At 35.2% G+C, this 20,245-nt stretch overlaps 1 protein-coding gene across 1 annotated transcript; it reads right to left on the bottom strand.

Moving 5' to 3' along the window:
• Window positions 1-12,213: 12,213 nt before the first annotated feature.
• LOC131078044 (patatin-like protein 2) lies at window positions 12,214-14,882 on the bottom strand. Its single transcript, XM_058015664.2, has 8 exons — window positions 14,649-14,882; window positions 14,095-14,276; window positions 13,793-13,967; window positions 13,527-13,688; window positions 13,370-13,444; window positions 12,957-13,181; window positions 12,489-12,664; window positions 12,214-12,406 (listed from the first exon to the last, which is right to left on the bottom strand). Exons 1-8 carry the CDS (start codon window positions 14,748-14,750, stop codon window positions 12,349-12,351), a joined length of 1,155 nt encoding a protein of 384 aa, XP_057871647.2. The 5' UTR covers window positions 14,751-14,882; the 3' UTR covers window positions 12,214-12,348.
• Window positions 14,883-20,245: the final 5,363 nt, after the last annotated feature.

Raw genomic sequence — 20,245 nt, 5'->3', positions numbered from 1 at the left:
TGTATATTTATATTCAATTTGGAAAATCTTACAAAACTTAGATAATTTTCTGTGAAACATTAGAAAAAATGCAGATAAATTTCTGCAGAGTTTCTTTACAAATTCTTGTGATACTTTTTCCTCTATCCTGGGATCCATTTATAGCATTATGGATGCATACAAGCTTTGGACCTTTTCAAAAAAGTTTTTAACAAACCGAAATACTCTCCAAGAAATAGTTTCAAGTTCTTTTCAACATCTACGGCCTCTTGCACCTTTTGTTCTATTGCAACCTCTTGTAGCTGCTCCAGAGCATCTTCTTTCTGTCCCACATAACTATCCTTCCATTCTTGAAAAACATCATCACTTGGCCAAGCAAAGCTAACAAGAAATAGTTTCAAGTTCTTTTCAACATCTACGGCCTCTTGCGCCTTTTGTTCTATTGCAACCTCTTGTAACTGCTCCAGAGCCTCTTCTTTCTGTCCCACATAACTATCCTTCCATTCCTGAAAAACATCATCACTTGGCCAAGCAAAGCTAACAACCTTTTGTTTCATCTCTTCTAGCCTTTTCCAAGTGACTCTTAAATGCCCAATTTCTGTTTCTATGAAACCGCAATGAGATTTCACCTTTTCAATTTCTTCAATTGTTTGGACAAATAAGGATGTGTCATCAGTTTTAATAATTTGATTGATCCTTAGGGACAAATTGTGGTCCACCTCTTTTAACCAGGTCTTCTCTTCTTTTAACTGAATTGGACCAATAAAACCTCCTGGAAACAATTCAAATTTATGATTTGAATATTCTTTTCTATAAAGTTGGGCTTTTCTTTTCACACCTGCTCTTTCCTCTGAGATCATATTCATCTCTTTTATAAATTCACTGGTGGACCTTAGAATGTCATTCTCCTCCGCATCTAGATGAGATGAACACATGAGCTCCAACTCCTTACCTCTAGGCATCCACTTATTAAGGGTTGGTTCCAAAGTGGCTTCATCTTCTCTGAATTTGATCATAACATCCAGAATCCTTTTCATATTTAAGTATACAATGGAGGTTTTGACTGAGTCAACAAACTTCAAGATTGTGGCCTTCACCTTCTCATATTTGTTTGCAAACAAGGCTTGAGCTTGTTTCAACCTTTCCAACTCATGTTGGACATTTTCAGGTGATTGGGAACCAGAAGGCATAGGAGAAGGGGGGTATTCTATAATGGGAGTAGTAGGAGGGGGTCTTGCTGGAGAGGAGGCTATCATGAGTGTAGAGGATTCACCAGGATGGTGCTGACCTGCCAACTAACTTTGGAGTCTAGTAATGATGCTGTCCCTGTTGGCTATTCCTTCTTTATCCTCATTGTAAGCCTTTAAGATAGTCTCCAACTTCATTTGGAGATTATCTCTTTCTTGTGCCTCTTTCTCTGCTACTGCCACATTAAACTTTGCAGATTCCACTACCCCTGTATCTTGGACTCTCTTAATAATCATACCTCCTAAGAGGGTAGAATCTGATGCATTTTTCCTCCTTTTGTTCTCATCCTTTTTTTAATGACCACATGACAAGAGAAACATCATCCTTGCTGAAGGTCATTCCTTCCATTGGCTTTGTTTCCTTCCTTACTACATCAAGAATTAAAGCATCAGCTATATCCCATTCAGGGAGAATTAACACACAAGTCTTTGCTACCATTTCTCTTCCTTTCTCAGGGATGATTGTCTTAAACTCTTCCATCATTTCTTGCTTTATTTCCTCTTCCACCTGAGTTGCATCTCTGAGAGGTTGTTCACTCTTCCTCCACTCACATCTAACCTTGATTCATTCCATGTTATGCTTCCATACAAATTGCATGAAATCCCCTATTGTAACAAAGTTACTGTCAGCCAAGAATTCTTCACTGGCTTGTTTAATAGTAAGGTCCAATTCTTGGCCCTTTAGCTCACCATCAGTTAAATCCATTTCAGCACTAGGTGGCTCTTCAGGCATCCCCTCTTGGGTCTCCTCATAGGTATAGGCAATCTCACCAAGACTCCCTAACTATAATAATTGTTCAGCCACCACTTGCTCATCTCCAATGTGGATTGGGGACTGAGATGGAGAATATTGAGGTTCATCAGTTTCAACCTCCTTTCCCACTCTTTACCTTTTAGGGGAATCCTGAATGTCGATGACATCTTCAATTTTCCTTTTCCCTTTTAAAGTGGAAGGCTCACCTGTCACTGGCATCATCACAGTGTACTTTGACTTCTGATGCATTACATAGTCACCGAGTGGGATAGCCTTAGCAAAGGCATGCTTAGCGAAGACCAGCTTAACCCTATCAAGATCATTTTGCATTATAGCCTCCTTTTTTTCTTTTAAGGTCTGCATGAGGTCTTCTAAATAGAGAATCACAAATTTGATTTTCTCCTCAAAAGGGTTGAAGCTAGAAAGATGCTCATAACTACTGTCAAATTGATGGATAAAATCAAGTGCTTTCTTATATGCAACCCACTTCTCCTTCCTTAGTTCCTGCTCATCTAGGCTGAATTCATTCCTAATTAAATCTTCGGGGAACTGGAATTGGTGAGGCCTACCTCTACACACTGCTCTCTTTCTGAACATGCCATTGAAAAAGTCCTCAGGGTCTGCACATCTTGAAACTGCAGTTGACAACCTATATGGCTTAAAGAATTCTTCAAAGTATTTCCAGCCACCTTTGGTAATTACAAAATGATGGGCCATGGTAATAGTTGGGAAAATGGTCCCTTTACCCCTATTGGTCAGCTCGGCCTCTTGTACTCCTCCAATCTATCTCAACACTTTTGCAATCCCTATCTTCAATGGGACCTGATATGGCAGTAGATAGGGGGTTTCTCTGAAGCCATATACTCTGAAAATAGTAGAAACAAGGTACAAATACATGTCTCCCCAGTTGTGAACAATCTTGATATCTTCTGCAAACTCTTTAGGCCTAAGGAATTCCAAAAGAGCCTTAGGAATTCTAGAGTTTTCTACACATAAAAGAATTGTAATCTTAGATGCAAAGCATCTATCAAACTTCAGAAAACTAGAATCCTCTCTATCCCAGGTAAAGAGAGTGATCCAAAATTGAATAGGCATCTCTTCCTTATCCTTTACCTTGATCAAGTCCATTTCCTTTGCAAAGTAAATAGTACCTTTGAACAAGAACATGTTCATTAACATGGAGTACCATCCAAACGGCCTATCCACCTTACCATTTTTTATCCCTACTAGCCCTATATGAATTGCATTAGTAAGGTATGGGGCATAATCAAATGTTATTGCCAAGGAGGGGTTCAGAATTTGTGCAATCATTAACATGTAATAGGTTGGCATGTTTTTTTCAGCATCCTCTCCAAAGATCTGACATAGTGCCCAATACATACCCTTAGCTCTCAGAGTAAATAAATTGAGGGAGAATAGTTCCGTTGTGCTGGGTCCTACAACTGTTAACCCCCCTATCTTAACAAAGAAATCTTTCAATGGGCCACTCCTAAGATGATCTCTTTGTGCATTGTAGAATTGAGCTAATGCTTCAAAATCAATAGGCTCAAGATAATTTGAAGCTTCACTAAACTTGAAAAAAATTCTAAACTCATCATCTTTGATTTCAACTAGGGTTGATCCCTTTAAATTCCTGATGCATCTTGCTACAAGGTCATAATTCTATGCAATTAGGGTCAACAGATCTACATCCATGAATACACCAGGGACCACAAGTTTTCCTACATCCAGTTCCCATATGCTATTTAAAGGAGTTGGGGAATGTCTCTGCCCAAAACCAACTTTGAACAGTCCTAAACCTGATATCCCTATCTCAGGGTCCCTTAACCAATTGCCTTTAACATACAGGTCATCCCCAATTTTCAGACGAGGGTTCTTTGGTACTAACTCTTTGGCCTTAGCCCCGACATTGGTGGACATGGTTAACTATTCTAAAAAATCATCACAGATGTTCTTGTCCTGATAATTCACTTTTCCTGTCAACTCTCTTCTTGGTGCCATTCTAAATAAGCAACTATACCACTTGAAACTAGCACAGACCTCTAATGAAATAACTCACACATCAATGATTGGAAACAAACCAGAATTATCAAGAAAAGCACAAAAACCTGATTATTTTCCTAAAAAGAATCGCACCACACCAATTGCTTTGCAACAGACTTCAATGAAACAATAATAACAATCAAGTTGATGCAGGCTCTAAAGGACAAGTTGGCATTGAATTTTTAGAAATTAACTCCACATGCTTAGGCTATCTTTTCAGAATTGAATTCACCAAATCGAATTCAAAACTGGCTCCAATGGGTCATAACTTCTCTGAGTCTTTCCTCTATTTCGGTCTTTCACTATTTCACAATGCAAAAAACCTTTGTAGTTTTCTTTCACGAAACAACACTGGCCGTTGGATTACAAGAACTTACACCACCTTTACCTCCGTTTGATCTCTCTTTGTTAATGTCGGGCCCCACCTTCTTTTCTCTATTTCGCGGGCTTTAACACTCGTGTACTTTTACTTCATGAAGCCATGCCAACCATTAGATCAAGCTCTAATCACCCGATCTTTAACTCTAACCAGGACCGTCAATCCCACTAACTAATCGTGCCTCATCTTGATGGCTTACGGTTTTTTCCATTTTGCAAAGACTAAGCTGCAGGCATCTTCAGGCCATGAAACAACGAGAACCATTGGATCAAGCACAAGGTGAATACCTTTTACAAACGTTAGACCTTTCAAGTGGGCCCTTTATGTTCAAAGATCACTTACTTTACCTAGTCACCGATTAACAAATGCCATGTGGCAATCATCCATTAGCTTTGGAAGTTCCTCTAGGTTCCATTCTAAATTTGCCACGTGTTTTGCTTCACTATTCTCCACATAACTGCCGGTTACAGCTAGGCGGGCCCTCAACTACCCTTTAGAGCCATGTGGCATTCAACACATCACTATTAAACTCTACGAAATGCACCAACTGTCATGCCACGTCATGCTTTCATGTGATTTCCACCTCATTTCGCTACTTCGCAAAAACTAATCTTCATTTAGCTTGCGGCCACGAAACCACGAGGATCGTTGGATCAAAATAGACTTGATCAACTTTTAACTTCATGCCCTGCCTGTCCTTTGGGCCCACTAGCCTTTTTCGCCACTTCGCGATGACTAACTTACTAGCTTCTTATCTTCTTGAATCCATGCGAGGCATCAGATCTCATGAACTTGCTCGTTGTTTATTCTTTCTATGACCACCTCGCCCGGGCCCACTATGGACTGCCAAGTGAGCGCCCCATCACTGCTCTGTCATCGCCAGCTGGACCTACCACCTTTACTGCCACCTTTAATAGGACCCGCCACCTTTTCCCTGCTTCGCGAAAGGTAGAATTCATGGATCTGCCGACCGCGAATCAACGTGAGTCGTTGATCCTTTTCCAACCCGATCACCCTTTAACCAAGGAAGACTGTTTGTCTCTGGGAACCGCCACATGTTTTCGCTGTTTCACAGAACATATACCATGTGCAGCTCGAGCTAGAGAATCAACGGGAGTTGTTGGATCACAATCAAGATGCAATTCTTTTGTCCAACTATCAATCCATTTGGTCGGGCCCGCCTATGCCTTTCGCTATTTCATGACGATTAAATTACTAGCAACTTTGCTTAATGAAACAACGAAAATCACACGATCAACCAAGAGTTGCACAACACTTATAGGGGCCAACAAACATTAGAACAAGATAAAGGAAAGGCGCATAAAATTTGAAATATAAAGAGATCATCTTAAGGAAATACCTAATGCGGGGACACTTCTTATGATAGACCGACCCTTCTTTAAGTGGTAAAAAGTAACGCAGAATTAGAACCAGGTTTTTACTCAGACACCTTGAAGGTTAAAACTTAAAATCCTTAAACCTTCCCATTGGCTTACCACAAAACATAGGTAACAAGGCCAATGCCAGACTCAAAAATTTAGACTTTCAGCCAATCATGGGACAAGAATACCCATTTTTAAAACAGTGATAATAGAAGGAATTGAGTATGGTGAAACATTTGCACCTATAGCTAAAATTGAAGCTGTTAGACTATTTCTTGCATATGCAGCTTATAAGAATTATAAGGTTTATCAAATGGATGTCAAATGTGCATTTTTGAATGGTGAGATTGAGGAAGAAGTTTACATTGAGAAACCTGATTGATTTTCATTGACAGGTGATAAAGATATGGTTTGCAGATTGAATAAAGCTTTGTATGGTTTGAAACAGGTTCCTAGAGCTTGGTATGCAAGGTTGGATAAATATCTTTTGAAGCTTGGTTTTACTAAAGGCAGTGCTGATAGTAATCTGTACTATAAAGTCACTAATAATAATATTATGATTATTGAAGTTTTTGATGATGATATCATTTTTGGAGGAGAAGATAAATTGTGCATGGAATTCGCTAACAACATGAAAAATGAACTTAAAATGTCCATGACTAGTGAGATGAAATTTTTCTTAGGTTTGCAGATTACTCAAACTGGCAAAGGGATTTTTATCTTTCAAACTAAGTATCTGAGGGAATTGTTGAAAAAATATGGTATGGAGAATTCCAAACCGGTAAGTACTCCTATGACTACAAATGAGAAATTATCTATCAAGGATACTTCTACATCGGTAAATCTGACAAGGTATAAATCTATGATTGGTGGTCCATTATATCTAACTCACGCTAGACCTAATATTATGAATGCAGTAAGTATTGTTTCAATATATCAAAGTAATCCTAAAGAAAATCATGAATGTGCAGTAAAGAGAATATTTCGGTATTTGCAAGGAACAATAGAATATGGTTTATGGTATTCCAAAGATGATGATTTCAGTTTATGTGCATATACTGACTCAGACTGAGCAGGTGACACTGATGACAGGAAGAGCGCTTCTTGTGGAGCTTTATTTCTTAGAAAGAAACTAGTTTCATCTGGATAAGCAAAAAATAGTCATGTATTTCTTTATCTACTGCAGAAGTTGAGTATGTTGCAGCAACAACTAATTGCACTCAAGTTTGTGGACGAAGCAAATGTTGAAGGATATTAGGGTAAATTATAGTGAACCGGTAGTTATCTACTATGATAACTCTGCAGCTATTGACATGTCTAAGAATCCGGTATTTCACTCTAAGACTAAGTATATTTCAATAAAGTATAACTTTCTGAAGGACAAGGTAGAAGCAAAGGAAGTCAAATTGTTTTATGTGAACATTAAACAATAGATTACATACATATTCACTAAACCGTTGTCTAAGGAATCATTTGAATACTTGAGAGACAGGTTAGGGGTTTTTGCCCCTCCGACAGAGACTTGATTGATGAAGTTTGTCATCAATCCGGTATGCATTATCAAGAACATTTTTCATTCCGGTACTAATGAATGGTGCTACTACTCAAGGGGAGTAGTTATATTTTAGATTCAGAGGTTTATATCATTGCTTTGATACTTTTGTTAGGTTTCTAGCATTGATGTCAAAGTGGGGGAGATATTGATGTGAAATTAAAAAAAAAGATGTATACATTAGGGAGAGAGATTTGTTCAGAATCTAATAGGGATATCATTCTCAGGGGGAGACTTGTTTTGGCACTTCTTGGTACTTAGATGTTTTTCACATGTAGTGTTGTCATCACTGCCAAAGGGGGAGATTGTTGGCATTATAGGTGAATTGATTATGTGTTGCATTGATATTTTTCATTGATGTCAATACTAGTTGTTACCGACATACAGGTTTTACACTAGCTGTTATGGATGGTTACCGACAGACAGGTTATCGGTATAAGATCTAGTGTTACCGACAGAAGAGATTATCTGTTGGCACTTTCGACATGTTTGGATCGGTGAATTATATTGGATTTCATGTGTTATGTTCTCCATGAGCATGTTTTGGTCAGTTGGTATTGGCTTGGCAATTGGATGTAATCATACACTTTGGTAAACCCTTACTGGCACTGGTTTAAGGCTTTATCGGTAGACCTTTCAATGAGGAATTGTGACAGGATGCATAAGTGAAATTGGTGCAACTTCTAGATGAATTTCAAGATGTTGAAGATGTTCATTGATCGTTCTTCAATTGCTTGAAGATGTTGCTTTAGCATGGTGGACCCAAAATAAGTCTGGTACCTATCTAGGTTATGGACCGGTATCATGCTAGTGTGTACTCTACACGTTACTTGGATGTTTCAAGATGTTTTATGGATTTTTTATTACAGTTTTGATCTTAAGACGACATGGCATATCATTGTAATAAGGAATTATGTAATGATCTTATTGTAATATCTTTAGGTGGCCGACCTTATTGGTTTAGGCCTTAAGGTTTGTATAAATAAGAGGTAGAAACTGTTTGTAAAGTATCATTGTTATTGGAAAGGTCATAGTCGAGGAATGTAATGTGTGAATATTGTAATATCATTCAGGAAGAGGAGTTGATCGATCATTGGTGATCGAATTGGATTCAGAAGAGGATTTAGTCCTCCAGCATTGAGCTTAACTGGGACTGTGATCAGGCATGGAAGATGTTATTTCTATCAGTTCACTCTATTGGGTTGTTGTCCATTTATCTTGAGAAGGTTGTAGCCTCTCTGTAGTCAGTGAGACTCTTTTGTAATGAGAAGTACACTTTAGGCAGTGTGCCTTCCTGCAAGTGCAAGCCCCTCATTGTAACACATACTTTTTGTAGAATTATCATCTGACTGTGGGTAGGTTTCCCACCATGGTTTTTTCCTTTTTGGGTTTTCCATTTACAAATCATGGTGTTATGTGGTATGGTTGTTTTACATTGATTATCTGGTTAATTGTTAAGTTGTATTGTTTATCGGTATATGTCCCTATCGGCATCTGTTTGTGCTTTACCGGTACTTGATCTATTTAAGGTTATATTGTGGATTAAAAGTTATAATATGTTAACAATTGATTCACCCCCCCCCCCCCCCCCCCCCCGACTCTCAGTTGTTCACTAGTTATTCTAACAATCCTTACCTCCTTATCCTAACCTTGTATGGGTTCGATATCCTCCCCTTGAGACACATGGCACTTATGCCACATGTCTCCTCCCTTGGAGACTTGGCCTCTTATGAGAAAGGATCCTTGACACTTGTCACCATAGAGATGACAAGTTTCCCTCCCTCCAACCTCTTCTCCAACCTCGTCCAATTTCACCCTTGATATCTTGATACTCAATCTTGACCATTGATTCCTGCCACCTCACCCATGGCCTTGGAAATCCTATAAATATCCCTCATTTTGGAGCACAAAATATCCCATCTCATATCATTTTAGGCATTGTTACTATAGGAATATCCATTTAGCATATCATTTAAGAATTGTTATCATAGGCAATTGCATCTTAGATTTAGTTTAATTTGATCATATTCTAGCATAATTGTTGAATCATATAGCATAATAAATCTCTATTCTAGCTTAATTGCATCATCATCATCATAGCTTAATCATGCATGTAATTAGCTTAATTAGCCTCTTGGATCAATCTAGCATAATCAATCTCATCTAGCTTTCATATCATATCGTTTTAAATCCTTCGTCTAGGTGTAGTCAAGTCACTGGGATTTCTTATCTAGATTTGAGAGCAAATCCACACTCACATCTCTTAGGAGGTGATGGGTCTCTTTGTCATGGTTTACTCGCATCTCTTAGGAGGCAATAGGTCGCTTTATCATGGTTTATCTTTCGTTTGATTTCAATTTGATAACCATTCTTGAAATGATCTATTGAGTGTTTGTGTTGCAGCTGCAGGTACCCTACTTCACACACACGACACAACCTATACTCAGTCATCAGGGAAATTGTTGGGCTCCGATGAGTAGGAGGACATGGGGATTGTTGCAAAACCTTGGACGTGAGCCTAGGTGGACCGTCCCCTGGTGCAGATATTAGTGGTAGCAGAAAATATTCAAATGAGAAATTTGAAGACTAAAGTGGGGAAAGGTTCCATGTGAACAACACTTGTACATGGGTTAGTTGATCCTAAGAGATGGGGAAGCCTTGTTTCGAGGGCACACTTTGCACAATCGTCAAAAGGGAATTAGGTTGATATTCCATCCCTTTTCTATCATTAAACCTAGATCTCATACACACACTTCACAATTTCTCAATTCCATTACAAAAAAGTAACAAAATCTAAGTGTTCAACTCTCCTATTAGAACTATAGATGAACCTATTCATGTTTTGATGACTACCCATAGAAATTTGAGATTTTATTTTGCTTCCATAAGTATAGGATCTCATTTCCATCCATATATTTTGAAAGACACTTAAGGGGAGGTGGACAAGGAGGGTGAGGGATATATACATAGATAAAGAGAGAGAGGGGGAGACATATAGAGATAGTTAAGATATATAAATATATAAAGGAAGAGGGATATATATATACACACACACACACACACACACACACAGAGAGAGAGAGAGAGAGAGAGAGAGAGAGAGAGAGAGAGAGAGAGAGAGAGAGAGAGAGAGAGAGAGGAATTACAAAGAAAGAGTGAGGGGGTGTAAAGAATATGAAGATAGAATTAGAGGAGGGAGTGTGAGATAGAGATGGATGGAGGTAGAGAGAGGATTGAGAGCTGAAAATGTATACAAAAATTAAGATGGGGAAGGGGAGAGATATAGAGAGGAGAGAGGGAGAGGGATAGGGAGACTGAATAATTTTATAAAATATGTTTATTTTTTATAAACAATTACTATTTCCCACAAATTTTAGCTTTTAATAGTTTTGGGGCAATAAGCCTGAAAGATTGGACTATTAAATTGCCTCCATTTCACATATTTTTCATCTTCAATAGAGTATTACAACTTGTACACCATCATGTTTACATATTATATAATGATATTTAATAAAATTTATGCCAAAATATTGCACAAATTCTTAGCTTATTAACTATATAAATTTTGGGGGGATGACCCCACAACACAATGGAAGTTGCGAGGCCTATTATGAGGCTAGTCTTGAGTTCAAAACCTAGCTATGTTCATATTCTTGTTCAAACACTTCACTAAGACCATTTTGTCCCATCAAGGTGATAGAAAGAGATTGGTGGCTCACGCTGTGACATGAAGGAGTTGGAGGTAGGGCTCACTCTAAAGAACATGCATGCATGCTATGAATGAGTCACAAATAGGACCCTCTGCGTTGGAATTCGAGCTCACATGTTGTGTGATGAAGGTGAAAGGAGAGATAAGGAGGAAAAAATGATACAATTGGCCTAGGGCTAATCCCTGACCTCATTGGTTTGCAACTCTAGTCAAAAGCATTGTTTGACACGTTAATGGTGCCCATTACTAGCCAAGAAAAAAACTATGTAACTGTTTTAATTTGAAATGCATTAGCCTATTTATTATTAATTTCTTATACTAATGTTTATATTTTTCTTAGATACATATGTATTGACTTTTCTCTATAACTTTTGGTCCATTTATCAAAATTTGAAAGAAAAAAAAAGACAATTCTACGTTTCATTCTCTACACACTAAAAAATAATTTTATTTCCAACTATCTTTACGTAATTTATAATGCATGCATGCTCAATGACATGTTTTTCATGATGCATCCACTTTGATAAATCACAAAGGAGTATATTCAATAATGAATTACAAAATAAAATACAACTTCTAGTAATCACTCTTAACTATGTTTTTGTCAATCGATTTTTAAAAATACTAAACACAAAAAAAAAAAAGTGAGGGCACACATGGACACTATATTATGTTTTTCTCATAAAAACAAGAACACTTTCGCGTGCACACAAGATTTCACCTTTTTAATCTTAACTACTTTCTTTTATAAACATTGAGTACTTTAGAAACTAGATTTAGGGTATCAAAACTTTTGTTCGTGTCGTATATTTAAGTTTTGAATGCATGCATCTCATATTATACATCCATATTCAAATTTAGCTGATTTTAAGAAAAATGTGATCACTTTTGACCTCCTTTTTATATATCATTTCTATTACACTTATCCACATATAATAGTATACTCCACTAATAATAAAAATACCAATATCTATATAATTCAATTATTTAAATTAGATTATTATTTTTTCAAACCTGATTAATCATTTCATTCTCTTTTAGGAAAGAGAATGGAACTTTTGTCGACTTCCTCATAGGATAGAATTGAAGGGCCTACCTTATCTAATACCAAGCTAACGAGGTTTTGGATGAATTAAAAATGACATAGTAGTCAAAAGCAGGTGAGAGGTTGATAAAAATGGTTGGAAAGTCACCTTCACTTTCCAACACTATGAAAGGTACTTTTATTCTTCAATATTTTTTTTAATAGTAACAGTCAGATTTCAGTTGTGAATCATTGACATTATACAAGAATGGGTTATGTTCAGTCACGTTGACGAGGAGGACGAAGTTTCCTCTGTTCTGACAGTAACTTTGCAAACCTGCAACAAAATTTTAGATTCATGAAAAGTTGCTTGATGAATTATAAGTATTGTATGCATTAAAAACCTTCAATTTCCATACCTAATAAGGGCGTCCTTATTGGTGCACACATCTGGAATGGGCTCAAATTCACCCGTATTCAAATTTCTTCTGCAAACGGGCTTGTCAAGCAAATTTTCTGCTATTTTTATTAGCTGTGCCAATTTTCCCTTTGACCCATCGTCCAACTGTGCTTCACTTCCAGTTAAGTTCATTGCCTAACAACATCATATATCAAAGTATGATGATGAAGATTTTTATAATGTATGAAACAATTTGTATGCTGCTTCTGAATTTGATTGTGGGAGTTTTTTTATATCAATATTTCGAATCACATTCATCACAATGATAAAAAAATATAAGGAAAAAATGATGGATCACAGAATATGATCCGAAATCTTGACATAATCAAATTTAAAACAGCATACAAATTAACATCATATATGTTATAAATACTTATTGACTATCCAAGCATATGACTAGAAAGTTTAATGTAAACTGTTTGAAAACCTGGATTCTCAGATAGTTTTGAGTGCACTGAAAAGATTCGAAAACCACAGAGAGGTTAATGTCGACTACGTCATCACTGGCATCTCCATACATATTCAGGATGGGAATATCTCCGTTGTTGTAAAACCAACTAAAAATCCCCCATTTGCTGGCTTCTTTTGCAGTGTAGCTACCACTTGCTTCATGTCCCGTTCCAAGAGATATTACAATAAACTTACTGTAATCCTGTCCAAAAGCAATCCAAGCTCTAATATTTATCATAAATTAAAAAGTTTATCCAGTGCACCCTATGTTATACGGGTTATCCATTATAACGAGGTTATCTAATTTTTGCAGTCCAAATAAGTAAAAGAAATATATTAATTTTTTGCATTTCTGTCTATAATAGAACTTAAAATTGGAGGGTAATCTACCTTAGGGCTCATGGATGGAAACTCTGAGCTTTTTTTAAGTTCTTCCTTTATGATCTCGTTTATGGCTAACAGGGTCTGCAGAAACCTTTTCATGGTTAGCTTTCAAATATAAAAAATGTCATCTAATGTTTGATCGACATAGTGTAACATGGCTTACTGGATTTGAAGCAACTACTCCTCCATCTATTAAATTGAAACTTGTTTTTTTTCCATCAGAATCTGAGGTTTCAAAATAGTAAGGAGGTAAATACGTTGGAGCTGCAGAGGTCCCCATGCATACATCAGATAGAAGTGCATCCTTGGACACCTCTACCTTAGACTGCAAAAGTGGGAAAATTAATGGTATAAGAAATAGTGATGGGATACATGAAAAAAAAGTAAAAACCAAAAAAGTGAAATCTCACAAAAGAGCTTTGAAAACACCTGAAAGGTAGAGAAGATTGAAGGCAGTCGTAGTTTTATATCATAAGCTGGAATCACCACGTTTGTGAGCGTTTGATGCAGCCGTTTTTTATCAAGGTATTTGTTAACTAAAGAGTGGAGGTATTTGTTAGAGTATTTGGGTCCTGTCAGCATATGACATAGTGTACATAAAGGGCTGTCAAGAAAGCACAGGGGGTTTGAAATCAGTTAAATTTATCTAGAAATAATTATGAAAGTAAATGAAAGGTTCTAGGTTTGAGTCTTAATTGATTTAAATGAACTGTAGCTCAACAGATACTAACGTATAAGAAGGAAAAATCTTATCCGAATTGTCCCAATAAAACTTGACAATATCTTTTGCTGCAAACAGAGGACGATTTTGGCTATCAGGAGCTGTTATCATGGCTGTAATTAGTCCGCCTGTACTTGTTCCAGCGATGACATCAAAATAATCCGCAAGCCTTACATCTGGACCATCTAGTTCCTGTTGATTAGTCTAAATCAATAATTTTGAGATCAAAAATATAAACTGAACGAAATTGTAGAAAATACGACAATAAAAATTTGGTTGCCGATAATTGATAAGAATGATGGTATGCTCTTTCATTACACCACCTATCAAGATTGAAACCTTCAAAAGTAGGATATAAGAAATGATATCATGTCCTACACAACTTTAATGGAATGGATACCCTTCAGTTTTTAATTCTTAGTCAAAAAGATCTCAACACAAACTTTTACATCCATACCAAATAACAAAACAAACTCATAAATCATATAAAAAATTCTATCAAAATACAACAATTTTAATATGGCTTTCCTACTGTTTCTTAATGATCCTGCTATTTTAGAATACCTGGAGTTTTCCCTCTAGAAAATCGAGGATCACTCCTGGGATGATCCCTCTAACTCCTCCTCCATCAATGCTAAGAATCGTGGCCATACGCTCTGTAGCCATAGCTTTCTTTCCCTTCTGAAAACAAAAATAAACTTCTTGTTTCTATAGACTCTGAACAATTTAACAATGGAGACATATACGCGGCCATGTTATAAATAGTGATCAGAGTTTGATTGTGAGACAGTCCGGTGAATTTAATTTAGTTGCGAGCATGTGGGTTGACAATTTTAGGCAATAAATGGTTAAATACTAATCTCTCCGTTTTAAATGCTAAGCTTTCATGTATTTGGTTTATCTATGGCCTGGTAAACTATAACTTCACGTTAAAGGCAATGCCCACAGGAAGAAAAGGTTGTTCAGGTAGGCAAACTGTAATGCGAAGCTCTTATACTCTTATAATCAAACACAAGTGTAACAAATTTAGAGGACTGCAGAGAATATCGTGAAGAAAGTAAAATCCAATTGATAATACGGTAAAAAATTAGGCTATTTCCTTGAAGATGGTCGGGAATGTTTGAAGTGTGTGGGATTCTCCGTTCTAAATTAATAAACAAAAATAGTGCTGTACAAATTCGTTATATAATCATTAATTCAGAGGAAGACAGGGACAAGCATCAATGCATCCATTATGTATATATTTTTAAGATTTAGTCTTTAGTAAGGGCCATTACGTGTGTTATAGGAGAATGTTTGGTTTAACAAACCAAACAAGACAAAATTGATAATAATTTCGAAATGATATCATGAGGACTTTTAGCTTAGATCAAATTGGAATAAAGCTCTCATTCAAATGTAATTGGTTTGGTAGATTCTAAGTTAATGTTAAGTTAATGTTGATGGTTAAATAGGATATGATAAATAAATTAAGGCAATTAGGTGTTGATATTTAAAATATTAAAAGAAAGAAAATAAATGTAAGTGATAAATAAAAGTGAAAGAAATTAAAGTTTATTGAGAAATTGAGTTTGTTTTGATATTGTCAATAGAGATTTGTAAAAAAAATTATATCAAGGATATGGTATTGGATTTACTATGAAAGATCTAAGATGAACAAACTCTGAGATCTTTGAATGTTGGCATGTGATTCTATCATAATTTCGTTAAGGTGGTGTGAGTTCATAAGGTTGGGAGTTTCTCTTTTAATACCTATACAAAAATGTTGCCCTAGGTTTATGCTTGTGTTTGGAAAATATTTTGGTGTTAAAAAGCATTGTCGCAAGCTTAGTATGTATGGAAGGAAATATGAAACTTCCTTGATGATAGTTGAGCCCTTGGGCTTTTTTGACAATATTGAAATTTAAAAAAGAAAAGGGGCAATTAATATTATTGACATTTAATGCAAATCAACACTAATGCATGTTGATTGTAATGCTAATTTAGATATGAGAAATACCTTGTGTGGTGTTTCTTGACAATAAAGATCAAAATTGAGAAGATATAAATCTTGAATATTAAACTAATGAATCTAATACTAATTAACATTGAAATTAATTGATGCTTTTGAGCATATATTTTAGTGACTAATGTTTAAAAATGACCTTGCATTATATTCTGAAATGCATAGTCCAATTTGCTTAATTTAACTCTTTAGGCATACACATTGATGGGTAATAGTCCCATCCTAAGGTTCTCATCCTTGTAAAGCAATAAATATGAATTTCAAAACAAGGAACTACATTGTGCTTATGATGTCATCTAGAATGGTAAATATACTAATGAATTTGAGACATGCATGTTTTGAACTTGAGAATTTTATACATTAGAGTGGTTGTTATAGGCTTGGAGTTAATGAGTACATATGCCAAAAGAGCCAAATAGGTGGTAGAATTATGCATTAATGAAAGCTAAGTAAAGTATTATAAAAATTGGGGAAAATATTGTAGTGTGCAATTTTCTCCTCTACACTTTCTCCCAATTTTGTTGTGTAGATAATCAAAAAAGGTGAATTATATATAAAAATTATAGTAAAGGATTTATAAAAAATATGAATAATCAGAACAAGTTATTTTACCTTTGTCCCTAATGTATAATAAGAATCTATTGAACTTTTCATACCATCAAAGAAAAATCCCCAATCTATGGAGTTGATCATAAGCTAGAAATGGAATTATTAGATAATATGTTTCTCAAATTGTTTGTACTAAAAATTTGTGCCCACAAATCAAAGATAGAGAATTCGAAGTGTGAATAAAAATTGAGTGCGATATAAATAAAAAACTATGTACCTAATACCTAGTTACTTGTGTGTTTGATCAAATTTTAGAACGTGTGATTATGATGCACCTAATGGAAGCAAATTAAGTGGACATAACCTACCATAAAATTCCCCACCCCTAAGTCGCATCATCAAGTAAACATATGAAAAAAAACATGACCATAGTATATACTAAGATAAAGTAGAGCATGAGGCTAACCAAGGTTATACATGCAAATTTTTGGTGTAATATGACAATTTTATAACTTAGATGTATCAAAATATATATCATCTCATTATTGTATACTCTATGATGATTTGATGCCCATGTGGAAATGATAATAATGGAGGATAATTTATTATATCTATATAAATCAAAGTTGTGTATAAATATAACACATTTTATGTTGCCATTTGTGTCAAATTTCCATAGATGTTTCATCATTATCATATTGATCATGATAATGAAAATGTCAAACTAGAGATGTATATGTTGTAGTTGTTGGCTCTTCTTGATTATCTTTGTATATTTTTTATTCTATTATAAATTTTCTTTGGAGTAGAAATTTTAATCATAAACATTATGATGATTTATTTATGCTCACTTCTATGTAGATCTTACCTTCATTGACGTTTTGTTAAATATTAATATTTGTAATACTACCAAGAGATGTGCTAACTATATCCTTAATTTTTGTTCGTGAAATCATTACATTTGTTATGACTAGGCTTAGGATGATCCCCCTTATCCATTTACACTCCTTTACATTGAGATACTACAAGTTCATTTCTTTTATGATTAATATCCTCAACTCGAATCATCTTGTTATCAATAACATCTTAGATTTATGTTTTAATATTACACATAAGCCTATAATATGGCCATATATCTGATCATAATCACAAAAATATTGAAATTGAAGTATTTTAGCACACCTATTCTTGGCCACATATGATTTTACCTCATCCTAACAAATTAAATAAAATGTTACTAAATCAATCAACCCTTTAGCTTTATCTATCACCCTTAATTAAAAAAAATACATTTATTGATTTTAAAATTCAACTTTATATCCCACCATAATTAAATAAATTTATATTTATTTGATTAAGTTTAACCTCATCCCTCAAATCCTCCAACTAAATTTAAAAATAATTAATACATATTTAATTGACTTAGGCTTTAATTAATCCATGATCATGTGCATATGTGATAAGAATCCCCTTTTAATTAAAAATCTTTATTGTAAATTCAAAACCTCCTTGGGAATGTGCAACAAAACAAATTTTTACTTTCTAGAATTCAAATATTGCCTTTCTAGAAATAAAATCTCATCTTTTTAGAAATCAAACCTTTCCTCACAAGAAATCAATTTCAAATTTCCAACCAAATCTTATCCAGCCACTATTTCCTATGTCAAATCTACACCATTGACATCCTATCCACCTTTTTCAATGAATCCCCTTTTGACATTTATCTAATCCCCCTTGCGTGAGAGCTCTCATGAATTGTGGGAGCTCCATTCCTCATACCTACTAGCTCAAGACACCTCATGACACACTTCTCATGTGACTATAACTTCAATCTATGCTTGAACATATTTCTCAAATTATAGTCATCCATTAACCAATGCATATTGGCCCTTGATTTAGCTCTCCAAAAGTCTATAAATTGAAGGCCCCCCATTCCATTAGAGCATATCTTATTATCATGCTATAATGTTATCCATTCAAGAATCCACCTTCATCATATTATTATGCTATCTTATTTCTTATTGAATCCAGTATCATAATATTGTTATGTTGTCTATTGATCATTCAACATCTTAAATAATACTATCATGCTAATGGTTTTATGAGAAACCACATTTCATATATCAACACATCACATATGATCATCCTAATGTTTGCATGTATTAGACTTGAACTAGTCTTCATTTGATGTTATTTTTAGGAATTTTATTTGCATGCAATATATTTTGGTGAACTTGACATGCGAATTGATACATCAAAAATACGTATTTGTGAGCTTATATGATTTTAATCTTGTAGGTGAATTCTTTTATGAAGGGGTTTTGAGAACCAACTTTTTACAAGAACCATGTATCATGAAATGGACTTTATGGTCACATTCAAGAGGGTCGAGAGATCCATGTATCATGAAATGGACTTTATGGTCACATTCAAGAGGGTCGAGAGATGACTTTTGATACATAATTTTCCATATTATGCTTAATAGAAAATGTTGCAAAAAAAATTAGGTCCTTAAGGACCCCTATACAAAAATCTATATAATTTTATGAAATTTTGTACAATTGTATGACTATACCATCATCCCTACCTAGTTTTGTATGCATAGTTATATTTTGGTCATAGATTTGTAGGAGGCATACACACACACACACTCATATCAAGTCATAAATGATTTAATTAAAAATTTGGTGTTATACATAATAAACATCCACTCAATGTAACTATATGTGCATTGTTTATACATACCCACCTTTAAGTATTTGCAAGTATATGTTCATTGATCAAGGTGTTATCAAAATATATATATAGGTACATACTCATGATTATATATTTCATTCTCTCAATGCATATTTATTGTGTATTGATAATAAATTAATGCAGTAAATGCTTGATGCATGAGCATCCCTGGTCAATGAGCTAGCTTGCATCAACCAAAAATATTTGTTTTAGTTTTGTTATGTGTTGCAACTTTTGTGTTTCTTCTGGCATTCTCCGCAAGTTGTTCATTTTATGTTGTAGATAAGATCTTTGGCTTCCAAACTTGTTCTCGTTCCTTGTTCTAGATTTTCAGTTCATTTGGATCTTTCTCCGACAAGTTGTCACTTCCAGATTGTCTATTTCTTGGTTCCTGAAGCAGTTTTGAGCTTAACAGCTAGTTGGAGATTTCTTCTCTTGCGGAGCATTTTCTTGGCTTTCAGATCTAATTGACACCACACACGATGTTCCCGGGCCCTTGGTCAGCCTTCTTTTATGGTCCACACTTCATTTGCATCCTTGGTGGAGGAGATCTTCGTGCTTTGGGTCCGCCCTATTTTACACATTTCATTTCCTATCTTGGAGAATTTAATCTTTTGTGGCCGACCCGGATGTGTTCCGGATGCTATATATATTATTGTATTTGATCATTTGGGAGATAGCAAAGAGATATGATGATTCCATTTCATGCTTTGTAATCAGAGCACCTCTTGGAGATCCGGATGGATTGTATTTTGGAATCTATTCTATAATAAGGCCTATAAGCTTGCATATTTGCCTGCATGTTGCTAGCTAGTTTATGATGAATCTATGATATTGTAGATGTCTTATCTTGAATTTTCTACATTTTGTG

Source organism: Cryptomeria japonica, chromosome 8 (assembly GCF_030272615.1).
Source record: "Cryptomeria japonica chromosome 8, Sugi_1.0, whole genome shotgun sequence".
Classification (NCBI taxonomy): domain Eukaryota; kingdom Viridiplantae; phylum Streptophyta; class Pinopsida; order Cupressales; family Cupressaceae; genus Cryptomeria; species Cryptomeria japonica.
The sequence above is the reverse complement of the archived record's forward strand: the minus strand, read 5'-3'. Positions and strand labels throughout refer to the sequence as shown.